At 38.8% G+C, this 24940-nt stretch overlaps 2 protein-coding genes and 1 non-coding gene across 10 annotated transcripts in view; 1 reads left to right on the forward strand and 2 right to left on the reverse strand.

The window, feature by feature from the left end:
* The first annotated feature begins 2795 nt into the window (after window positions 1-2795).
* On the forward strand, window positions 2796-24328 carry KLHDC2 (kelch domain containing 2). 7 transcript variants are annotated; one of them, XM_059914183.1, is made up of 15 exons: window positions 3280-3365; window positions 3765-3915; window positions 4570-4644; window positions 6308-6387; window positions 8091-8208; window positions 10620-10735; window positions 11036-11117; window positions 11286-11369; window positions 11896-11976; window positions 12053-12111; window positions 12523-12632; window positions 13029-13101; window positions 14208-14295; window positions 14391-14443; window positions 14682-14988. In XM_059914183.1, the coding sequence occupies exons 4-15, from the start codon at window positions 6371-6373 to the stop codon at window positions 14803-14805; spliced, it is 1005 nt and encodes a 334-aa protein (XP_059770166.1). In that variant the 5' UTR covers window positions 3280-3365; window positions 3765-3915; window positions 4570-4644; window positions 6308-6370; the 3' UTR covers window positions 14806-14988. The 7 variants fall into 7 exon arrangements, 6 of the variants coding, with proteins under 6 accessions (XP_059770165.1, XP_059770163.1, XP_059770169.1 ...); XM_059914182.1 differs by lacking the exons at window positions 3765-3915; window positions 4570-4644; window positions 14682-14988 and adding exons at window positions 15480-15521; window positions 24009-24328 and having other exon boundaries at window positions 2799-3365; XM_059914184.1 differs by lacking the exon at window positions 3765-3915 and having other exon boundaries at window positions 3276-3365.
* LOC132361468 (small nucleolar RNA SNORA11) lies at window positions 9755-9884 on the reverse strand. Its single transcript, XR_009501756.1, has one exon. It is a non-coding gene; the product is annotated as a small nucleolar RNA SNORA11 (small nucleolar RNA).
* Window positions 15164-24940, reverse strand: part of NEMF (nuclear export mediator factor) — a 54157-nt gene continuing 44380 nt past the window's right edge. The window contains exons 27-33 of one of the 2 annotated variants that reach the window (XM_059914179.1): window positions 19794-19871; window positions 19462-19659; window positions 17835-17867; window positions 16909-17009; window positions 16767-16810; window positions 16607-16686; window positions 15164-16349 (exon numbers count right to left, since the gene is read on the reverse strand). In XM_059914179.1, the coding sequence (XP_059770162.1) occupies window positions 16272-16349; window positions 16607-16686; window positions 16767-16810; window positions 16909-17009; window positions 17835-17867; window positions 19462-19659; window positions 19794-19871 (612 nt within the window). In that variant the 3' untranslated portion in view covers window positions 15164-16271. Of the gene's footprint in view, window positions 16350-16424; window positions 16687-16766; window positions 16811-16908; window positions 17010-17834; window positions 17868-19461; window positions 19660-19793; window positions 19872-24940 lie in introns of those variants that run through there. The other variant, XM_059914178.1, reaches the window with a different exon arrangement.

A 24940-nucleotide genomic window follows, 5' to 3' on the forward strand; every position in this document is an offset into this window, starting at 1 on the left:
TTTCTCATCATTAAGGATAATATATATTTTAAAATTTATTTATTTAATTTATTTATTTTTGGCTGTGTTGTGTCTTCATTGCTGCGCGCGGGCTTTCTCTAGTTGCAGCGAGTGGGGGCTACTCTTAGTTGCAGTACATGGGCTTTTCGTTGTGGTGGCTTCTCTTGTTGCAGAGTGAAGGCTTCAGTAGTTGTGGCACGTGGGCTCAGTAGTTGTGGCTCTCAGGCTCTAGAGCGCAGGCTCAGTAGTTGTGGCGCACGGGCTTAGTTGCTTCACGGCATGTGGGATCTTCCCGGACCAGGGTTTGAAACTGTGTCCCCTGCATTGGCAGGCAGATTCTTAACCACTGCACCACCAGGGAAGCCCAAGGATAATATTAATTGTAGGTTTTTTTGTAGATGTTCCTTATCAAGTTAAGGAAGTTCCTCTCTATTCCTAGTTTGCTGAGAGCTTTTTTTTTTCTGTTATCATGAATAGGTGTTGGATATTGTTAAATGCTTTTTCTTCATCTATTAATGTAATCATGTGATTTTTCTTCTTTAGCTTGTTGATACGGTGGATTACATTGGTTGATTTTTTTAAAATTAATTAATTTATTTATTTATTTTTGGCTGCGTTGGGTCTTCGCTCCTGCGTGTGGGCTTTTCTCTAGTTGCAGTGAGTGGGGGCCACTCCTTGCCGTGGTGCATGGGCTTCTCATTGCAGTGGCTTCTCTTGTTGTGGAGCACAGGCTCTAGGCATGCGAGCTTCAGTAGTTGGGGCACGTGGGCTCAGTAGTTGTGGCTTGCAGGCTCTAGAGCACAGGCTCAGCAGTTGTGGCGCACGGGCTTAGCTGCTCTGTGACACGTGGGATCTTCCTGGACCAGGGCTCCAACCCGTGTCCCCTGCATTGGCAGGCAGATTCCCAACCACTGCGCCACAGGGAAGTCCCACACTGGTTGATTTTTGCATGTTGAATCAGCCTTGTATACCTGGGATAAGTCCCACTTGGTTGTGGTATATAATTCTTTTTTAATTTTTTGGATTTGATTTGCTAATATTTTGTTGAGGATTTTGGCATATATGTTCATGAGAGATACTGGTCTGTTTTCTTGTGATGTCTTTGTCTGGTTTTGGTATCAGGGTAATACTGGTTTCAGAATGGGTTAGGCAGTATTCTCTCTGCTTCTGTCTTCTCAAAGAGATTGTAGATAATTTCTTCCTTAAATGTTTGTTAGAATTTATCCATGGACCCATCTGGGCCTGTTACTTTCTGTTTTGGAAGGCTGTTATTGATTCAATTTCTTTAATAGATATAGGCCTGTTCAGATTATCTATTTATTCTTATATGAGTTTTGGCAGATTGTGTCTTTCAAGGAATCGGACCATTTCATCTAGTTTATCAAATATATAGGCATAGAGTTCTTCATAATATTTCTTTATTATCTTTTTAATGTCCATGGGATCTATAGTGATGTCCCCTGTTTCATTTCTGATATTAGTAATTTGTGTCTTCTTTTTTTCTTAGTTAGCCTGGCTAGAGGTTTATTGACTTCATTATCTATTCAAAGGACCAGCTTTTGGTTTTATTGCTTTTCTCTATTGATTTCCTGTTTTCAGTTTCATTGGTTTCTTTCTTTTCATCATTTCATTATTTTTCTTCCTCTTATTTTGGATTTAATTTGTTCCTCTTTTTCTAGTTTTCCAAGATGTAAACTTAGGTGATTTATTTTAGATCTTTCTTCTTCTCTAATATACGCACTCACTGTTATAAATTTCTCAGTACTGTTTTTACCCACCCCGCAAATTTTGATAAGTTGTAAACACAGGGGCAGTGGCTAGGGAAGAAATTACATACTCCGAAAATTTTAGTGAGAAAAGCCTTTTGATGTTGTTGTTTGAAGTATTCTACATAATGGTCCGGCGTGAAGATGGGGGAGGGAGAGGATAATAAAGCACACTCCTCTCACCAAATACATCCAAGTGTAGAGGCACCGTTAGATTAGGCATTTAAGATGCAGTCGAGTCTAACCCCGTTTTACAGGTGAGGAATCAAATTTAGATTAGAATGATTCTTAATTTTCTCTTGACCTAATTGAAAAGTATCATATTAAATGTAAGCGAAAACCGTATCTGTGTGAAAAGGATTCATTTTCCTCCCTGAAGGCTTGGGTGGTGAAGGTTTCTGAAAAGTATCATATTAATTGTAAGCGGAAACAGTATCTGTGTGAACACGATTCATTTTCCTCCCTAAAGGCTTGGGTGGTGAAGGTTTCTGAGACACTTTTTGAGCAGTTTTCCAAACTGGGTGGAGGATGCAACAGTAAATTAAGATTTCAGCTGAACCAAAAGACCTTATCGAGAGGAGATGTCGTGAACCTCTCTGCAGGCACAGTCGGGGTGGCACGCAATCCCAGAGATGCCACGCGCACCCAGCGGCACCTCCGCCGGGAAGCCGCCCAGCAATAGGGCTGGGACCACCTGGGAGAGGAGAGGAGAGGAGCCACCCCCACCCCATGTCCTCGGGAAGACAGGGCACTGACTCTGGAGACCCTGAGACCAGAAACTTACTAGTTAAGCAATTTGCTACCCCTTTCCCGGCTGTGAACCCTTTGAGAACATCCCTCAATCAAACAAGGCCTTCTGGGAAGAAACATTTTTTGCGAGAATCTGGCTAATTCAGCATATCCTTGTAGTGAAGGGAGGCGCGGAGTGTGCGTGGAAGTGCCTCCAGCTTCTGCGCCCAGACTTCGGCGGGCGAAGAAGAGGGCGGGGCGCCCCGGAGCCGGGCCGTCCGGGAGAAGGCGGCGGGACGACCCGGCGCTGGGGGAACTGAGCGTCGGCCGCGCTTCCGGAGCTGGGCGGGCGGCGTCAGCGGAACGGGCGGTTCCTGCCTCGGCGTAAACAAAGGCAGTCTGCGGCGAGAAGCGAGCTGGAGGTGGGGCGGAAGGGCTGGAAGCAGGTACCGGCCCGAGGCGGACCCCTGCCCGTCCTGCTCCCGGCTCTGAGCCCTCGCCGCCCCCCCGCCCGCGACCCCCGCCAGCCGGCGAGAGGCCGTCCTCGGTGAGGCGGGCCGGGAGGACGCGAGCGCGGGCGGCGGGGAGCGGCCCTAAAGCCGTGCCTTTCGCCGTCGCCGCCTCGCCTCGCGCCACCGTGCGTCTCCTTCCTTTTCCTTTGTCTTTTCCTCCGTCGCGGGTGCGGGGATTGTCGGTGAGCCGAAGTGCAGCCTCAAGATGGCCGATGGCTACGAGGACCTGCGGGAGGACGAGCTCCCGGGGCCGGCCTATGAGGGCTACGAGTCCGCGGAGCTCGCCTGCCCCGCTGAGCGCAGCGGCCACGTAGCCGTCAGCGACGGGCGCCACATGTTCGTCTGGGGCGGCTACAAGGTCAGTGGGTGGCCGGGCCGCGGCGGGCGTCGCTCGGCTGTTACTGGGTCGGGGGGCGGCGGGCCGGCGGGAGGACCAGAGCGGCCGACCCGATCGCCTCCCGCGCCCCAACGTCGCGACTCCGCCCATTGGTCCCTTGTCCTCCGCGAGTGTGGGAATCTTCCCACGGGTCTCCCTACCGTCCCAAGCCTCCTGGTCTGTTGTCACGCCCGCCTTCTGCTTACAAAGCCCGCTCCCCGCCCCGCGCTGCTCGCGGCCGCCCGGCGCGCTCTGTTTGACATCCGAGCGTTATCTGGGGAGGGCACGGCGGGCGGTGCAAGACCGCGAAACGTGTTTTATTTAAAAGGGTTGGGGGTGTATAAGGTAACGGTGTGTGAGATCACTCTTATCCTTTATCAGGTCTACCTAGGAGCACATTACCCTGTGGAGCCGGGCTCAGGTGGCCCACTGATACCGTGGCCCACTTATGGGGAGACGGCAGTGTAGGAAAATGCCTCGGAATTCCCAAAGGCCGCAGGAATCGTCTTATTGAACCTTACCGCCTGTTCAGGTGTCCCAGCTACATCCCAGTGTTATTGGAACGCTTTAGGGCTATTTTCCTTTTGGTTTCAGCTGAGAAAGGATGTTTTTCACAAGAAATCCCTATTAAGAAAATTAATGGAAAAGCTCTAGAAGTAACCAAAAAAATCAACAGGAACAACTTTTAACTACAGAGTGCGACTCTTTGACCCCTACTCGTGAACAATGTGATTAGTTACCAGTTTAGAGCATTTACTTGCATTTCTTCTCTTTTCCTCTGTCTGGAAATCCTACCCAAGTGTCTCCTATTTAAACCTTCTCACTAGTTCTGCCCTTTGCTTTTAGAGGTTCCCAGTAGCACTCCACATTCTAGAATCGTCTTATTTTCATTTGCTGGGGGTGGTTCTGATCTATTCCTACCGAAAATATTCTTTTTAGTCTCTTTTGGTTTTAAAAATGATCTCCCCCCATCCCCATTTGCTTGAAATCTAGTCCGCTACACCTGTACCTTCCATGACTTGGAAGCACTTCTTGATTCTGGTAGTAGATTTTAGCTTATGGTACAGTTGATCATAGTTGACCGTCTTTGAGGTGACTCTCAAAAGATAGATGGGATAAAGCTTTCCTGATTACTTCATTTGGTTCCTTTTTGCCAATCCTAATTAATCTGGAATGTTTTCCCCAGCCTCCAATGAATGTGTTCAGAGGAGAGTATTTGGTAGGAGGAAGGTGGCCAGTATGTGGTGACCTTAATTAAAACGTAAGTAATTCCCTTGGAGAAAAGTAAACCTGTTAGTCTTCAGCCTAAACTACTTTATTCGTAATTCTATTTGTAAAACTCAGCAGTGTTGAGGGAATGGGACTTTTCACAAAGAAGGAAGGTGGGCAGAAGGAGGGTTGTCAGGGTGGAAGATTTCTGAAGCTGATTTGTGGAGGGCCTGGATGCCTCGGGCTGAGGCCAGGTGGAGAAGCATGATCAGTGAAGTAAGTTGGTGGTTCCAAAACAGGCCATCCTCCCCATTTTGGCTAGAACCCTAAGAGTACCACAAACAGGCAGCCCTTGGAGATTGTTTTGATGGCAATAAACCTTAGCTTCCTACACAGAAGTCAGTTTTCCTCCTCCCACCAGCCTGATGTATTCCAGGTCAGCCTGCTATCTTGCTTCCAGCCTTTCCTTTCCTAAGTGGTGGAGTGGAAAGAGAAATGTTTACATGGCCAGCTGTTCTATTCTCTGTAATACTCAAGCTTGTAAGACCCTGACACCCATTTCAGTGAACTGCAAAAGTTTACTGTATATTGACATTGTTCAGAAAGTGGCCAGGGTGGTTCACAGGCTGGAGAGCTCAGGCAGTGGCTGAAGCTGGAAATGCAGGGAAAGGAGGCGGGAATTCTGGTTCCACCATTCCTTGCTAAGCAGCCTTGGGCAAATTACCTTCCTCTCTGAAAAACCTGTGCCAGCTGTTTGTTACGGTGGTTGTGAGGATTAAATAAAGCACTCCATGGACAGCACTTAGCTAGTTCTGGCATATGGTAAGCTCAGTCTGTTACCTGAAGGGAACTGGATCAGAACAAGGAACAAAATTTTGCACAAGGACTTAATATTTTCAGTTCTGCCCTCTCTGCTTCTTGGTGGAGAATGGATGGGTGAAAGGGGAGAATGGCTAGAATACTCTACATCACCTGTTAGTGATCAGGTACTTTTTTTTTTTTTCTAATTTATCTATTTTATTTATTTATTTTTGGCTGCATTGGGTCTTCGTTGCTGCGCGTGGGCTTTCTCTAGTTGCGGCGAGCGGGCACTACTCTTTGTTACAGTGCGCGGGCTTCTCTTGTTGCGGAGTACCGGCTCTAGGCGCGCGGGCTTTAGTTGTCGCTCGCGGGCTCTAGAGCGCAGGCTCAGTAGTTGTGGCACACGGGCTTAGCTGCTCCACGGCATGTGGGATCTTCCTGGACCAGGGATCGAACCCATGTCCCCTGCATTGGCAGGCAGACTCGTAAAACAACTGCGCCATGAGGGAAGCCCCAAGGATCAGGTACGTTCAAGGCAGACCTTTCTTTAGCGTGCTGACCATGGCACAGGTAATCTCCCATGAAGTCATGCAAGTGAGATTTGGTGCATGGACTATTCAGGATAAAGTGGCCTTAGAGATTACCTGAAGATCTCTTAACTTCCTGCACCATTACAACTGCTGTATCAAAAATTTGTCTATATTAAGCATTACCTTGAGTATGTGGCATGGTGCTGGGAGGATTGTGCATTTGATAGAACTGTTATAACCTATTTAACTTTTCATAACTCTCAGTATCTCAAATAAGATATACAATATGTATACAATATATATAAAATATACAATAGTGCCTCTTTAGAATACAAATTATTTTTTATATTTGCAATTTTTTTTTGTTTCTTTGTTTTTTCTTAGAGTAATCAAGTCAGAGGATTATATGACTTTTATCTGCCTAGAGAAGAACTCTGGATCTACAACATGGAGACTGGAAGATGGTAACTGTGGATATTATGAGGGGGAATAAAAAATCCAAAAAAGGTTGCAAACAAAAACATACTCTGTAAAACCCACACTAATGAATAAAAATACTTTAATTAAAGATGCTAAGCTATCTATATATTCTGAAAACAGTGTTCTGCTAGTTTAGCTTAGCTGCTAAGCTTAGATGCTTTTGCATCTCTTTTAATAGTTCAGTAATTACTAGATGCTTTTATGACCTTGAAGAAATTTCTATTCAGAGCTGTGTCAAGTATTATAGTAATATTAAAGAGGTAGAGGCTTCAAATCCTGGAATGGAAATATAATAAAAGTTCCATATATTTTTTTTTTTCAAGATGTTGTCTTTGTTGTGTGCTATCTTGAATGAGAAAAGAATTTCCAGATTGTATCTGCTAGAAATAAAGGTAGTATTCTATTTTAATGAGCTCTAATATTAAAATTTCTATGCAAATCCCTTTGAAATAGTACGTTTTGCCTAAAAAACAAAATTAACTTAAATTTGCATACAAACTGTGGATATTCTGAAAGGACCTTTTGCCAGTTTCATACCAGTATTACTCGAGTATGTTCTTAGCAGAATTAATGTGATTCTCAAAATACTGGGTTGGCCGTGTTTAGGGACTTATAGTTTTCCCCATGGTTTGCTTTGTGAAAACTTTGTGCATTACATACTTTAGCATATTAGAGATCTCAGAACTAGGAGAATAGTAGTTCCACTTGATTTAAAAGGTCAACTAAAAATAAACCAGGATTATTTTTGCACATAGCCAGTCAGTGTTAATCTAGCTGTTTGATGATCTTTTTCTAGAGAATTGGACATTTATAATAGTATTCCTTTAATATGGAAATTCTAATATTTTCTTTTAACAATTCAGCCCCATAAGGAATTTTACAAATTAAGCCTATCAAAACAAACCTTGGGAATTCCTTGACGGTCCAGTGGTTAGGACTCTGCACTTCCACTGCAGGGGGCACGGGTTCGATCCCTGGTTGGGGAATTAAAATCCTGTGTGTCGCATGGCACAGCCAAAAACAAATAAAAAACTTAAAGCTTAGTTAGCGTAGATGAAGTGATATTCTGAGCAAAAGACCTTGAGTGTCGTATTAATATTCTGAATCTTAGAATTACTAGCTTTTTGATTCAGATTCACTTTTAGATTCAGAATGAGTTAAAAGATGTAAAGAGCACTCAGAGGAGAGACTGGCCTATAGTAGGCACTACCTGAGTGTTGGGAGTATTACATAAGGTCCGAAACAGATTCGTTTGAATGGCTAAAAGGTGACTGAATTAAAAACACCTATTAATCTGTCAGGACTGAGATACTGAAGTTTTTTTTCTTTTGGGTTCTTGGCCCACTCAAAAACAAAAAACCATCATTTATGGCCAAGTAAGTAGAAAAGCAAACAATTTAGTTTGAGAAATGTAAGATGGTTTGCTCCTAGAATAATAAAATGACACGTAGGCTTTTAGAACCTCCCATGCTGCCATGTGTAGTACCTGCTGGCACAGCCTGTGGAATGGGTGAAAGGGATGAGTTCATTCTTTTAAGTAACTTTAGAGCTAGAAGAGACCCTCGACACAGCTACTCAGCCCGCTTATTTTTTCTTTTATTGTGGGAATAGAATTAGAAGAATGAATAGATTTTTGCATTTCTTCCTTTTTGGGAAATGTATTTACATCCAGTTTTTTCCCCCTTAGGAAAAAAATTAACACTGAGGGTGATGTTCCTCCTTCTATGTCAGGAAGCTGTGCTGTGTGTGTAGACAGGGTGCTGTACTTGTTTGGAGGACACCATTCAAGAGGCAATACGAATAAGGTTAGTGTTTCTAAGGATTATGGTTTAAGGCAACTTTGTTCTTTTTCAGACAACTTCAGATTTCTAAGGTTAGCCCATACTTATTCTTGTTCCAGTTAAAAAATACATGTACTTGATTATGGTATGAATGTGCATTTTAGTATTTTTGTCTACCAGCCGGTATTTACCTGGGCCTTCTGTAAAATCAGCTTTGGTTGGTAAGGTGTGTGCAGTAACTTCCTAGGTTGTTTTTCTTTGTGTTCTTTGCAGCTACTTGTTCTTTCAGAACCCTGGAGTATTAGATGAGTATTAGTAAACTAAATGAAAACATGCAGTTAAGGGGGGGGCAGGGTAAAATTTAACAGGCCACAACTCAAAAAGCCATAAGGAGAAATTAACACTGACAGATTTTATATACTAACATTCCTATAACATGGCACCATAAGATACTGTTGTTCAGACTTAGTCTGCATCTTTACCAAATAGGAAAAAGGTATCAGTTTTTCTCTCCGGCCAGTAAGAGACACATGCAGTCAGAAAGGTGCATGTGATATAGATAGACTCTTAAAAATTCATTTATTTGGCAACTTAGTAAGCACCTTAATGCTGAGCACTTGCTTAGACATGGAGACAGAGATGAATGACACCGTCCCCGGCTCTAGGAGCTCACATTCTAGAAGGGACACATATAAGTAAACGATTTCAGTAGCATATCATAAAGAGAAACACAGAGTCAGCTCGTAGTAATGGCTCAGTAAAAATTGTTGAAACTGAAAAAGAATCCTTACCATTGTGTTTGGTAGGACAGAGGAACAGAAAAATGAAGTCTTCACCGAAGAGGTGATGCTTGAATAGAATCATACAATTGGAAGGGGTAGCCAAGATATAAGTACCAAGATGCAGAGGTATAAGCAAATATCTTGTTCATGGACATGCCAAGTGATTTGCTGTAGATGAGCATATGGCTGAAGTGGTTTCAAATTTCAAACTGCGCTTCTAGAACTCTAGGGATTTCTTTGAGATGCCTTGGGACATGTGTGAGAGAAGCATATGGTGTTGGGCAGGCTCCAGACTGCCCCTTCCTCCTCCACTTTAACAAGTGTAGCTCCACTTTTATTTTTATCTAATTTATTTATTCATTCACAGTTCACCTTAGGGTTCACTTTAAGTGAATAGTGTTGCACGTTCTGTGGGTCTGGACAAATATAATGAGATATATCCATCATTATAATGTCATATGAAGTATTTCACTGCTCATAAAAATTTCTGTACTCCGTGTATTCATCTCTCCTCTCCCCCCAAACTTCTGGCAGCCATCGATCTTTTTATTGTCTCCATAGTTTTGCCTTTTCCAGATGGCATAATTGGAATCTATTTTTCTTTTCTTTTTCCTTGAAGAGAGAGGTTCAAAGCCTTTATGTCTGTAAGACCATTCATGGCCCATGCATGCGTGGACCTGACAGGCTCTAGGTGGCAAACTTCCCCGCTAAATACTGTAGCTTTTCTTCCAGTATTGAGCCCCGTCCCACTGGTCCTGCCTAGGAGCCGCGTGGAGGTGCAGGGGGACACGTGTTGGGTATTTGCTCATAGGAAGGCCACAAGCTTTGAGCCTCTTGTCACAGTGAACCCAGATTCCTGCTGGGTATGCTGTAAACGGAGGAGCCATTTCTTCAGGCCCTTATTTTTATATTTAGGCTTTTGCTAAAGATTTTGTTTGAAGAAAGGGTTCCGTGCCTAAAAGGTTTTGTGAGGCGCTACTGTAGGCTGTAGTTGAGCCATGTATTTTTCAGGGCCAAGGGGGAGAAAACTAAGTTTGACACAACATGAGGAAGCTTGGGAAAAAGAGAAGCTGTGGCTTTAGGGGAGTGGTCAGAGAAATGGTAGTAGTTAACTGACTAGAGTTGAGGAAAGGAAGCTTTAGGAGTCTAAGTAAAAAAAAAAAAAAAAAAAAAAGATTTATTTAAATACCTGGATGTGAAAGACAGACGAATACTTAATCTTTTCAGATTTATCCTTAGCTCCTAGAGTTAAGTAGGCACTTAAGACATGTTTGTTAAATTGAATTTGAAGATGAATTACTAAGTCTGATTTTTTGGTAATACCATCCTGATACCCGTAAATTAGATCAGTACAACTCAAAGTGCCTATCTAAGGCCAAGAATGTAAATCAACACGCGTTCTATTCCTTCATCAAAAAAGTGTGGTATGGGAAAAAAATAAGCTGAACTAAACAGGGTACACAGTGACTTAGGTAATTTACATTCTGGCAGAAATTTCTTATCTAGACTCAGACCAGCAGCCAGTCTGCAGTTACACTTTTAGTAGTACTGAATTAGATGACATTCTTACTAGCATGAATGCAATAAAATTAAATGCCAAGGTTGAATTTCTTTCATGTAACCAAATCTAACTGAAATCATTGCTTCTGACAGTTCTACATGCTGGATTCAAGGTCTACAGACCGAGTATTACACTGGGAAAGAATTGACTGCCAAGGAATTCCTCCATCATCAAAGGACAAACTCGGTGTCTGGGTATATAAAAACAAGTGAGTTAGCAGCACTATAGGTTTGGGTTTTTATGTGGAAAGTGCTTTGCCATCCAAGTATCATTAACCAATAACCATTGTAACAGTAGAACACGCCTTCGAGCGCCTATGAGGATTAAGTGAATTGATGGTAAAGCACCTAAGACATAAATGTTAACCATATTAACCATTATTATTTGAATAAGTAGCTTTATATACTCAAGTGTGCCTTCTCAACTCATGGATAAGACAAAATAAAAAAAAATCTCTTGTATCCTGTGGATGTTTGACTTTTTAATGTCTTGGTTTTTTATCAAACAGGTTAATATTTTTTGGAGGGTATGGATATTTACCTGAAGATAAAGTATTGGGAACTTTTGAATTTGATGAAACATCTTTTTGGGTAAATGAAGTTTCGTATTTGCATATGGCCTACTTAGTCTGTTGAAATAATACACTTTGTTTGCTATTAGCTTTGTTCATTTTACTCTGTTAATAAACCAGACAAAGGCTATATGATTTTACAAGCATTACTTGTAAAATAACTCAGATTCTTATTTATTTTCTGTAGAATTCAAGTCATCCAAGAGGATGGAATGATCACGTACATATTTTAGACACTGAAACATTTGTCTGGAGCCAGCCTATAACTACTGTGAGTTACTGAAGAATAATGAATTATTAAAGCAAGGCTGCTTAGACGAGAAGGAGAGTTGGCAGGTGGTGTAAAATTGACAGTTCGTTATTCTGCAAGGAGTCTAAAACTCAAAAAAGTTTAATGAATGTATAGACTAGCCCAGCATCTATTATCTAATAGCTGTTAAAGTGGTATTGTTTGTAATTAAATAAATGACCTAGTGCTGGATTGGAATTTTAAGTTACTCAAATATTAGATTTCTTTTTCCTCTGACACAGATGGCATATAATATGCTAGCTTTTGTTTTCAAAGATAAAAGTAAAGCAAGCAAGCATTCTATTGTATTAACTATCCCCTTCAGTAATGTAACTCAGAAACTCCCAGTTTGCTAGTCAGCCTTCAGTACTGCTGTCTACTGTAAGTTTGCACTTCAGCTTAAAAGCTCAAGTGTCTTGCACGTTCTTATCCCACATCCAGAGTAGACTCTTTCTGGTATTTACAAAATGTTCACTTATTTATTAAATTGCTTTTATGACTTTACTAGGGTAAAGCACCTTCACCTCGTGCTGCCCATGCCTGTGCAACTGTTGGAAACAAAGGCTTTGTGTTTGGAGGCAGATATCGAGTGAGTATATAAAACAGTTTCAATGATTTGCTTTTGAATTACTCAAAATGATAACTAGTTAATTATCCTTTTCTAGGATGCTAGAATGAATGATCTTCACTATCTTAATCTGGATACATGGGAGTGGAATGAATTGTAGGTATCATTTTAGATAATTATTTAGAAAAGTTTTTCAAAGAAATTTCAATGGATTTTTCCCTTACTCTATTATTAGTATATAATGTACTTGCTTACATTTTCTGTAACTATGAATTTAAGTAAACATAATCACTAAATCCTTAAAGAGGGAATTTAAAAATTTTCAGTTCCCATAACTATGCCTGGTACATAGCATGTGCTCAGTGTTTACTGAAAAGATCTAAAGTTGACTCTTCCTTCAAAGAAAGTAGTTCATTCTAAAGCATGTAGTTAATACCAAGAAGCCTTATTAAAGTCTCTTTTCAAAATTCCATATAAATTTTTAAAGAAAACTTCTTTAGTATTTCTCTGCATTAAATACAGTAGTGCTTTTAAATGTAGATATTGTAACTTAGCTATTATTTTCAGAATTCCACAAGGCATATGCCCAGTTGGCCGATCTTGGCACTCACTAACACCAGTTTCTTCAGATCATCTCTTTCTCTTTGGAGGATTTACCACTGATAAACAGCCACTAAGTAAGTACTTTTAAAACATTAAAAAGTTATTATATATCATTCATAAGTAATATATGAATAGCTGAAAAAAATCAGTATTTTAAATTTATCAGAGGGCTATAGGGTTGGTTAGAAGGTTTGCTATTAATTTTGATCCTATAACATACCTATAATTGTTTTCATATGACACATCCATTGGTCCAGTAAAAAAATGACCTGGAACACTTTGCCCTGCTAAAGGGCTGTAACATGCAAAGGGCTTACTTGGTTAACTGCAGGAAAAAAAAGGAAATATACTTTCTGTATCTACTCAAAATCTGATTTATTACTGTTCTTACTAAAGCTATGCTCTTTAAATATCAATGTCACGTTAACAGAATAACATACTTCATAGCTCTTTTTCTTTGCTTCAATCAGGTGATGCTTGGACTTACTGCATCAGTAAAAACGAATGGATACAGTTTAATCATCCCTATACTGAAAAACCAAGGTATGAACTATTTAAAAGCTAATTCTTATGCTGAATGAATGAGGTCCATAGAGATTTACAAGACTGGTAATGATTGAGGAAATTTGATTGACTGCATTCAGTTCATCATTCTTATTATAAGAACCCTAGCATTCACTAAGGTTTAACATTGTAGCTTTTGGAAGAAGAGAAAACCAATGTTATCCTAGTATCAGTGCTTTCTTTTTTATCATCTGTGTTTGAGAAATAGGGCTGGATTTTGATTTTTGCTTCATCATAAAATTACTGACATTGTTAAAATTTATACTCAAGCTCTTTAGTCAAGTGAGTTGAACTGTTTCTAGGTTTTTCATTAAAAAAACAAAAAGGAACTGGAAAGGAGAGAATTTCAAAACCCTAAAGAATGTTTATGGCAGTGGCGGGGAGGGGCTGGGGGGGAGAATCAAGAACTTTCAATCAGATTTGCAGTTGTGCTGTATAACAAAGATCAAGAAGTCAAATCATCCAAAAAGAGCCTATTAAAACACTGATAGTTATTTTTCTTGTTAATCTCGAAAAGAATTGTTACAAAGACTGCTAAAGGAAATGATGCAGTCAAAGTTGGTGTTCAAAGCACATCTGGATAATGTCAGCCTGTATTTTTCCCCACACCTCTGACCTAAGTACAGTCATGCTGCTAAGACGTCATCTGACACAAATATTCTTTCCATAGAGTTATCAGGCCTGAAGATGCTTTGTTCCCTCAGGCAGAGTCAGCATCCCTCAGATGTTTTGTGTGAGGCCAACTGGTCCTGCCTATGAAAAGAGGAAAAGAAGCAGAGGGCATATACCACTAATCCCCCGTAAGACTTTTATTGCTAACAAAAACCTAGAGAACAGTTCAGTTCAGATTCCTCATTGCATAAATTAGGAATGGACCAGAAAGATAAAATGGTAACATCCAGACAAAACAGACATTGATTTTTCTAGCTTTTGCTACGCTTCCTTGAGATAACTGCATCTCACCATTATGTTTTGGGCTGCACTAAAGATCTTTAGTCTTTATTTGATCATCTCTATTCTGTAGTTTAAATGATCAGTTTGGTGTTCAGGGTGACTTCAAACTCAGGTTTTTGTTTTCAATGTAGATTATGGCATACAGCTTGTGCCAGTGATGAAGGAGAAGTCATTGTGTTTGGTGGGTGTGCCAATAACCTTCTCGTCCATCACAGGGCTGTAAGTACACTACCCTTTATTAAAGGACACTTCATAATATTGCTGAAGCTTTCTTGTGAAGTACTTTTAATATATTCTTCATGTCTGTTTTTCAGGCACACAGTAATGAAATACTTATATTTTCAGTTCAACCAAAATCTCTTGTAAGGTAAGTAACTTTTTACTTGGTACTTACTTTAAATTGTGTTTCTTAAACACTTTAAATTAGTGCTCTTGAAAAAACAGGTTTATGGATAATTTAAGGGCAATAGCAGCCTTCACTGATAAAACTATCCAGTTCCTATGAAAATCTTTAAAGTGCTTTTTCTTTTTTGGTAGTTCTTCAAGTGAATGTACTTCTAAACCGTAAAGTGAAATTATTTTTCTCTTTCTTTGTCCACTTTCAGGCTAAGCTTAGAAGCAGTCATTTGCTTTAAAGAAATGTTAGCCAGCTCGTGGAACTGCCTTCCAAAACACTTACTTCACAGTGTTAATCAGAGGTTCGGTAGTAACAACACTTCTGGATCTTAAGGCTTCATAGACAGTGCCTCTGATCACTTGCATGGACAGCAATTCTGTAAACATCAGAGTGACATTGTTTATATAATTATGTGCATTGTTGTAGTTTGCAGCTTTTTAGTTTTAGTGTGCATGTGAATGGCCTAGAGAACCTATTTTTGTGTCTAAAGTTTACAATAAATGTATTTAACACCAGTAACTGTCTTCTATTAAAACAAAAGTAAGTTAATACTTGGGCTTTTTACCCCAAAAAATGGTTATTATATTTCCTATTTGGTAACATCAGGATATATACCTGTAGAAACATTATACTAATTATCCTTACCATTATCAAAATGGTGAAGTTATTTTTTAAAGAAAGACATGAATATTTCAGATGTTTTTTTAATGGCACAGTAGTCTATTATGTTGTATTTACAACACTAGGCTACATAAAGGTTTTTGTTTTTAACAGTAACTTCAAAAGGAAAAATATTCTCGATAAGGTTAAGCAGGTAAAAGAAACCTTGGAAGGACCAACAGCTGTTTAGTACTTTTTGACCTTAATGCTTCGGCATAGGGGCTGGGGCAAGTGCTCTTGTTGACTCTAGGCAGCTGTTATCATCTAATTAATTATTTTAAAAGTAACAGTTTTGTAGCTCATAATGAATGGAAATAATGTATGACTTTATTCTCCATTCTGTTAGGAGACAGACAGAAGAAGAAAGCTGGGTCAGGAGTCTTTAGTGGTAAGCCTAAAAGTGCACTTATGATATTATAGGTTAAGATACTCTGTAACATGCTACTGATAATTACTAGAAGTGGAAAATAAATTGGTACAGAGCTGAATGAGATTACAAGGAAGAAATTAAGATGAAAAGTAAAGGTGTATAAATGCATGGAAATTATCAACACCAATTTCTTCTAGGTGTTATCTCTTAAGCTGAGTCATGGAAATGATTGATTTGTATTTAAAATCTGGTCTAATATGGGTAAAGGCAGAAGAAAGTCTACTCTTTCACTGCTTAGGGTTTTCAAGACTTAATCCTAAGTGTTTAACCACCCCCAATCCCCACCACCACCAGGAAAAAAACTTGTGATTGGCCTGTAATAGATACACGTCATATACAGTAAACAACTACCAAGTCAACAGTCTAAGCAGTGGAGCCACTTCACCAGTCCATTTCTTTACAGCATGAAATGAATACTTAATATTAACCTCCCAAATTTCAAGAAAATGTAGGAGGATAACTACAGATGTATACAATTAATTAGCATTTAGCTGTCCACAGGTATTTTAGGAAATCCTATCATAGACACTGTTTCCTCTCTATAAAACTGGAAAAAAAACAACAACAATAAGTCCTTTTGGCGAATACAAGGCAACGTTTAGTTCATTTTTAAATGCGGAAGTCTTGTTACATGATGTTTTCATCTCTGAACTTCCAAAAGGCTATATAAAATTGACTCTTCTCAAATATTTTAGGATTTCATTTCAGCTATTTTCTTTTTACATTCAGAAGATTGGGTGCAGACACTTTCACTTTGCCAGGAATGTTTCTTGATAAATCCGTGTCCTAAAAAAAAGAATTGTTGAGTATCTTCACAATCATATTTTCTTTTATGACAATTATATGTCCTCTGCTGTCAAAAGAATGGCATTTCTAAAATTTTCACCCAATATGATTTTACTTATTTTATATTGCTTCTAGTAAGACCGCATTTTCTACCAAAATAACAGCTGCAGGTTCCATCTACTAACAAAGCAATAACTAACTGCTAACATTTTTAATTGCACCACCAATCTCCAGAGGTTTCTAGAGGAATACTTTACCTTTACACTGCGGAATAAGTCTTTTTCTCTTGCTGTTGCTTCCTTGGAATGCATGAAACTATTCAAGGCTGTTTTTGCAGCTGTAAATAGAAAATAGAAAAATCTACTTCTGTTCAGTCAAGAAATGTTTAAACATAATTCAAAAAAAGATTTTAAATACCTTTTCCCTTTTTCTGAATTCCAGGAGTAAGTTTCACTTTGTATCTTTAAAAAGGAATTGCATGTGTTACTAAATAGAGATTACAAAACGATTCATGAGTCAGTGCTGTGGCAGCAGTTTGAGTAAACTCATGATGACTTACTTATAGTTTGTCATGGTGTTGTATGGGGCACATATTGGAATGGCAAACAGGAGTACATCTTCAGGATGTGGCTGCCCCGTCAAAGAGTCAAACAGATTTTCCTAAAAAGGGAAAACAAAAACGATTATAAAAATAATTTATACCAGTCCTAAAAGAGGAAAACTCTAATAAAACACTGTCAGAATCAATATATTTTATCATTTTCTGATAAACAGTCTTACACCCTTTGGAGCAATAAAGCAGAGCTTAATGACGATTTTTAAAATGGCACCTATTGAAACATTTAAGAGAAAGGGAGAAAAAACTTGTTGGAGACATTTTTGGTTGTCACAACTGAAGCGAGGTTGGGGGAGGAACTAGAGTACGACTGACATCTGCTAGTGGGTAGATGCCAGGGATGGGACAACTCCCCACAACAAAGAATTACCTCCTCCAAAATGTTAATAGTGCCAAAGTTGGGAAACCCTGGGCTAGAACAGTCTTCTCTCATGCCTGTCCTTAAGGAGAAATTCTATGGCTTCTTAGAGTTCCCATTTTGTGGACTGCGTTCAAGATTACCCATATTTATTTAACAACAGGAGTAAATTTAGATTTAGGACAAAACACTTGGTACAGCTGGTGCTTACTATATGCAGTGAACTTTTCTAAACACTTTATGTATATTATCTTAATTCTCAAAACAACTCTCTCAGTAGGGGAAATTATTATCCCCATTTTTCAGATGAGAAAACTGAGGTGTATAGAATGTTTCCAAGGTTGTAGTTATATGTAGTAAAGTTGGGATTCAAACCCAGAATGTGTGACTCCAGAGCTTGTAGTCTTTTCTTAGTGTTTTAAGTTTTAATTAGTTAGAAGTTGTGTGTCAGGTATTCTGGGAACTGGATTGCAGTTAGTGTTGTAGTAGGAACCCCAATACAAAATCATACCTCATTTCCCTGTTGGTCCAGATCTTGCTCTTCCTGTTCCAAATATATAAAATTTTAAGTCAGTTATAACTTAAATTGAAATTCTAAACCATTAAAAACTATGAGGAGAAAGAAAAAGTGATAAATAAGACTGTGAGTAAATTAATATGTGTAGCTAATATAGCAGAAAAGCAATGCCATTCAAAGAGAAAAAAGACTGTTTCCCTAAAGTTTCAAAAAAAAGACTTCCACAGAATATATGCTAAAGTAGTGAATGCTATTAGGACAATTTAAAGTGACAAATAAGCTTGATAGGTTTGCCAGGGGGAAAGAAAATGGAGAATTGTGGTGAACAGAACTTTTATTTGCTAGTCTCTGTTCAACAGTTTTAGGATGAATTTTTCACATGTTACGATAAGCTTAATTTTATTTGCTTATTCACATTAAAAAAATCTATCTGAAGATAATCTATTATTGATGAAAGAACATTCATAATTAACACCTCTGAATATCTGAATCTAGGGTTTACAGAATAGTATAAAAATTTGAGGACAAAAATGAGTTTTAATATTACTAAACAACACTGTTCAGGGAAAAAAGAAAACAGTATCACTTAGGATCCCTGTAAGCACTACCTGCACTGAATAGAGCACACAATTACAACCAAAGCTTTAACTGCCATAAATAAAAATACAAAGTGAAACAATTTTTTTTACAAATTGATAAAACAATAAATCCTTTGTTCAGAATTTCAATAAGATATATATATTCATGCAAGAAGATATACGTAAGGGGGGCTTCCCTGGTGGCGCAGTGGTTAAGAATCCGCCTGCCAATGCAGGGGACACGGGTTCGAGCCCTGGTCTGGGAAGATCCCGCATGCCGCGGAGCGGCTGGGCCCATCTGCCACAACTGCTGAGCCTGCGCTCTGGAGCCTGCGAGCCGCAACTACTGATCCTGCATGCCACAACTACTGGAGGCCTGCGCACCTAGAGCCCGTGCTCTGCAACAGGAGAGGCCACCTCAGTGAGGGGCCCGCGCACTGTGGCGAAGAGTGGCCCCTGCTCACTGCAGCTGGAGGGGACCCGCATGCAGCAGCAAAGACCCAACGCAGCCAAAAATAAATAAATTAAATAAATAAGAAAAAAAATAGCTAATCAGAATTAAAAAAAAGATACGTAAGGCTGGGCTTTTGTATTCAGTTGATAGAGCAATTAGGCAACTATATTAACTGGAAAAATTGTTAACATCTCACACTGTGTAGCTAGGTTCAACATCACGTAGGATACTATAACATATATATATTCTTATAGAAAAACCTAGAAAAGTGCAAATTCCTTTCCCACTCATCATCAAGATAATCCTAATTATCTGTTTTATTTTAACTAAGTTCCCACCAGAATCTAGCCTCTCCATAAAATTTTCTAATGGCTTATGATAAACTTTTTATGAGCTATCAACACTACCATTTTTATGCTTATATACTGCAATTTTAGTCTTTTAGGTTGTATTTCTAAGATGACTTTCCACTAAGAATAGCGTTACCACTCATCCTGGTTTTAGCACTGTAAATCCCATGTCCTGGGAACCCTGGGATGGTTGGTCACCCTAATTAAGAAGCAAAAGCCCACATGTGTGGTAGCCTTACCTTGTCATCATGTGGATCATCTACAGCCAAGTCTTGTAACTCATGAGTTGTAACTTCAAGGGATGGAGTTTCTTTCTTTATGCTGTCTGAAACTCTTGGTCCGCCTTTAGGTTTCTGGGGCTGTTTCTTCACTGGTTCATCCTTTATTTTACCTTTCTTCCCCTTCTTCCCTTTTTCTTCTTTGTTTGAACCTGCAGACTTCAATTCATAGAGGGAAAACCAGTTAATGTTGTCAGTATTTTAACAAAGTATTGAATGTAAAGCATATGATAGGCAGTGGTCTGGATGCCCTTGAAAAACAAAAGAAGAAAATGTTTTTAGATGTTATTTACCCCTAGCAATTTCATGATGAGCTCACGTTCTTCTTCATCTTGGTCCTTGTACTTTTCCTTCATTTTTTTCATTTTACTCTACAAAATAAAAAAATTTTGGTTGGAAAAATTCAGCAGTAAAAAAATGTCAACACATGTTTTGTAAAGAGAAGGTGCTACTTTATTTCTGTCAAAATTGCTTATTGAGTAAGGCACCATTATAACAAACAACATGAAGTCTATAAAGATGGATAAACCATAGTCCTCACCCTCAAACAATTTACCATCTGGCAGAAAAAGAAGATACACAGAAGAGTAAGGACAAATTAATGCAAAATATTCTAAATACAAACAAGTTTACTTTTAAGATAATTTAGAGAAAGGAGACATTTTTTTCACCTTGAGCAAGAATTGTAGGGAAGAAATAAAGCACAACTAAAAGATGCATAGTACCTGGGAATACATGAACAGCAAGATTATAAGGTAAAGACAGAGCAGAGTAGTAACAGCAAGTCATCGCACTTGGTTGGCATCAGGATACACATATAGAGGAAGAACAGGAAATAAGGCAGCAAAGCTTAGCTGGGTATTTATTGTAGAGTCTATCAATACTTCGAATTTTATCAGTTAAACTACTGATTCTTTACTCTGGGTACACATCCAACTCATCTGAGCAGTTTTTAAAACTACAAACATAGAGGCTTCACCTTCAAAGACTTTTTATCTTGACTAGTCTTAGCTAGGGCCCAAATAACAAATTTTTTAAATTTTAAAGATTGCTTTAAACAAGACACACAAAAATCCACTAACTATAAAAGACTGATAAATCAGACTTCATTAAAATTAACAAATGCTGCTCATCAAAAAACACTACTACAGGGACCTCCCGGGCCGTCCAGTGGTTGGGACTTCGCCTTCCAATGCAGGGAGTGTGGGTTCGATCCCTGGCAGAGAGCTGAGATCCCACATGCCTCTGGGCCAAAAGACCAAAACATAAAACAGAAGCAATATTGTAACAAATTCAATAAAGACAAAACAAAACAAAAAAAGTCCACATCAAAAAAAACCCACTACTACAGAAGTGAAAATGCAAGTCTTGAAACATGAAAAGTAGTTATAATACATATAACCAAGAAAAGACTTCTATTCAGGATTTCAAAGAACTCCTATAAATCAACGAGAAAGCTGGACAACCCAACTTTTTAAAGCCAAATTAAGTTTCAGTATACACACACCTGAATGACTTAAAAAATGCTAACAATACCAAATGTTAGTGATGACGTGAAGCAACTGGAACTCTGATACACTGCTTGATGTGAAATTGGTACAAGTACTCTGGAAAACTGTTTGGTAATATCTACTAAAGCCAAACACAATATGTGCGCTATAACCCAGCATTTCCACTCCTAGCTATACACAACAGAAATGCACACTTGCGAACCTAAAAGATACATGTCTTCGATTATCAACAATACAGCAGACAGAAATTGTGGCAGATCCATCATTGGAATGCTATTTAGCAATGCAAATGAACTACTGTTACACACAACAACATGGATGAGTCACAAGGTTGAGTGAAAGATGCCAGACCAAAGAATATATACAGTATGATTGCTTTTTTACATAAAGTTCAAAAACAGGCAAAATAATCTACAGTGATTAAAGAATAATGTTTTTCTCTGGTGGGGATACTATTTATAGAAAGGGACAAGGGTGAGCCCTCTGGAGTAATATAAGCATTCAAGTGTCTTATTCTGAGTGGTGGTTTCACAGATATTTGTGCATATAAAAACTGAGCTAAAAACAAGATTTGTGCATTTTACTATGTGTACATTACACCTCAAAAAACAAAAAACCCCAAGAATAAAATAAACACTATTACCAATAAATTGAACCAAGAAATGGAAAACCCAATTAAAAGAACAGTTTCTTGGAAAATATAACTTAGGAAAACCAACTTTGAAAAAACCAGAAAACCTGAATGATAATCACTAAAAAAAATTAGTTAGAACTTAAAAACCTACCCATATATCCCTAAATATCAGGCCCGGGTTTATAAGCAATTGCTAAAAAAATTTCAAGGAACAATCTCCATTTTACACAAAGTACTAGAGAGCAGAAAAAGAGAAAAGTATCTAACTAACTTTATGAAGCTGGTATCACCTAGATACCAAAAACAGGCAAGGACAGTATTAGGGGCCAGTTTAAGAGATTTTCTTAAGTAATTTACCACACTAACTCATGAAGGGAGAAAAATAATACATGCAGAAAAACCATTCAATAAAATTTAACTCATCATTATTAAAACTAGCCCTTTGTAAAGGGTATTTATCAACAACCCACAAGAAACATCCTACAATGTTAAAGATCTCAGAAATAGTCCCTTTAATGTATAACAAAGAAGCACACTATTGTTACTTTTATGTAACACTCTACTGATGTTTGAGCCAGTACAAGGTGAGAAAAATAATAATAGATGTTAGGATTAGAAGAGAAGAAAAGCCGTTATTTGTAGACAGTGACTGCCTGAATTTCATCTGTAGATGAAATATTAAATATTCAGTGAGATTGCCTAATACTAGATCTACACATGAAAATTATCTTTCCATATACCAGTAACTAATAACCATGAAGTGGAAGTTTTAAAAATACAACATTTACTGGACTTCCCTGGTGGCACAGTGGTTAAGAATCCGCCTGCCAATGCAGGGGACATGGGTTCGAGCCCTGGTCCGGGAAGATACCACGTGCCGTGGAGCAACTAAGCCCGTGCGCCACAACTACTGAAGCCCGCGTGCCTAAAGCCCGTACTCTGCAACAAGAGAAGCCGCCACAGTGAGAAGCCCGTGCACCACAATGAAGAGCAAACCCCGTTTGCTGCAACTAGAGAAAGCCCGTGCGCAGCAAGGAAGACCCAATGCAGCCAAAAATAAATAAATAAATAATAAAAATATACCATTTACAAAAAGTAAGACAATTATAAGTGGGAAGAGATAGGATGTACAAGACTCTAAAAGGAAATATATCTTTATTGAAGAATATAAAATATTATGTACTTATGGTCCACATTCACGAACAGTTAGACTCAATATGGTAAAGATGATAGTTCTCCACAAAATAATCTAAAAATTTGATGTATTTTAGTAAAAATTCCATCAGGATTCACCTTGGAACTTATCTGCAGAATATTTCATTGTATAAATGCACCATGTTATTTTTTGTTATTTTATACTATTAGGCACTTATGATTTTCAGATTTTTTGCAATTATAAACATCAACTTATGAGAATTCCCTGGTGGTCCAATGGTTAGGACTGTGCACTTTCACTGCCAAGGGCCCAGGTTTGATCCCTGGTGGGGAACGAAGATCCCACCAGCCGTGCGGCGCGGCCAAAAAAAAAAAAAAAAAAAAATCAACTTGATGAATAAATTTCTAAAAATAAGAATTGCTGAGTGAGTCAGAGGACAAATGCATTGTTAAGGACTCTTTTTTTTTAAGCATTTATTTATTTACTTATGTGGCTGCTTTGGGTCTTAGTTGTGGCACGCAGGATCTTCACTGTGGTATGCGAGGTCTTTCATTGCGGCGCACGGGCTCAGTAGTTGTGGTGCACGGGCTCTCTAGTTGTGGCGAGCAGGCTGTAGAGCACGCAGGCTCAGTAGTTGCAGTGCGCAGGCTTAGTTGCCCTGTGGCATGTGGTATTGTAGTTCCCCAACCAGGAATCAAACCCACGTACCCTTCATTGGAAGGCAGATTCTTAACCACTGGACCACCAGGGAAGTCCTGAATTGTTAGGACTCTTGCTGGAAATTCCCATGGTATATATTCAAACTTTTATTGAATGACTGAACACACATTAACTATTAATTTGATGGGTGAAAAAATTCCCCTTGTTGACATAAGCATTTCTCTGATCCCTGCTCCCCCACCCCCCAATCTATCAATTGTCTTTCAATTTTATTGATGGTTCTTTTCTCCACCTGATATTTACTTCAATATTTTTAAAAACATGACTAGCCACTAATTTTTAATGTTTCATACCCTCCCAATCTGTAATGATACTTTATCAAATACTAAATTTTAAAATACACAATTTATGGTTCTATGTGTAGATTTTATTCTGCCTCACTTTTCTATCTGGCTGTTCCTATGTTAACACATACTGTTTTAATAATTCTAACAGTAAATGTTTTACTACCTAGTAGGGAAATCGTTCCTTGATCTTCTTTTTCAAGATTTTCTGGGACTTCCCTGGTGGTGCAGTGGTTAGGAGTCCGCCTGCCAATGCAGGGGATTCGGGTTCGAGCCCTGGTCCAGTAGGATCCCACATGCCGTGGCAGCAGCTGAGGCAGTGAGCCACAACTACTGAAGCCCACATGCCTAGAGCCCGTGCTCCGCAACAAAGACAAGCCACCGCGATGAGAAGCACGAGCACCGCAACGAAGTGTGGCCCCCACTCGCTGCAGCTAGAGAAAGCCTGCGTGCGGCAATGAAGACCCAACAGAGCCGAAAATAAATAAATAAATAAATAATTGTATTAAAAAAAAAAAAGATTTTCTTAGCTATTCTCTGGTATTTACTCTTTCAAATGAATTTCAGAATTACTTTACCAAGTTAATTAAAATCTCAATTCTTTTTTGAATGACTTTATGTTGAATTTACATATTAATATGAATTGATTTCTTCCCTTCCATATGTATAGTATATCCTTTCACTTATATGAAGCCCACTGGAAAAAAACATAGGAAATTCTGACTACTATGGATGGAAGAAAGATAAAACATGATCTTTACTAAGATTTCAAAGGAATTTAATTTTCCTAAATATATACCTATACATCAGCTCACAATCTCTTTACACTGCTACAACATTTTTTGAAGTACAGTCTATACCCACTACCTCTTCCTTCATTCCTTACCTTTATAAAATATGTAAGAACTGTAATCAAAATTGCATTAATAACTGAAAAAGAAATTACTGAGTTAAATTATCAGTGGAGACCAGCATTGCCAGTTATTAGCTAAGTGTCTCTGGCAAATAAATCACAATCTCCTATTACTCTTCTACATAACATGAAAGCTTCTGTACAGATGATCTTAAAAGAACAGAACAGTGATCTCTATGCTCCCTAAACACTATCTTTTCAACTAATTCTCAAAAGAAGTCA

The sequence above is a fragment of the Balaenoptera ricei genome, chromosome 2 (assembly GCF_028023285.1).
Source record: "Balaenoptera ricei isolate mBalRic1 chromosome 2, mBalRic1.hap2, whole genome shotgun sequence".
Classification (NCBI taxonomy): Eukaryota; Metazoa; Chordata; class Mammalia; order Artiodactyla; family Balaenopteridae; genus Balaenoptera; species Balaenoptera ricei.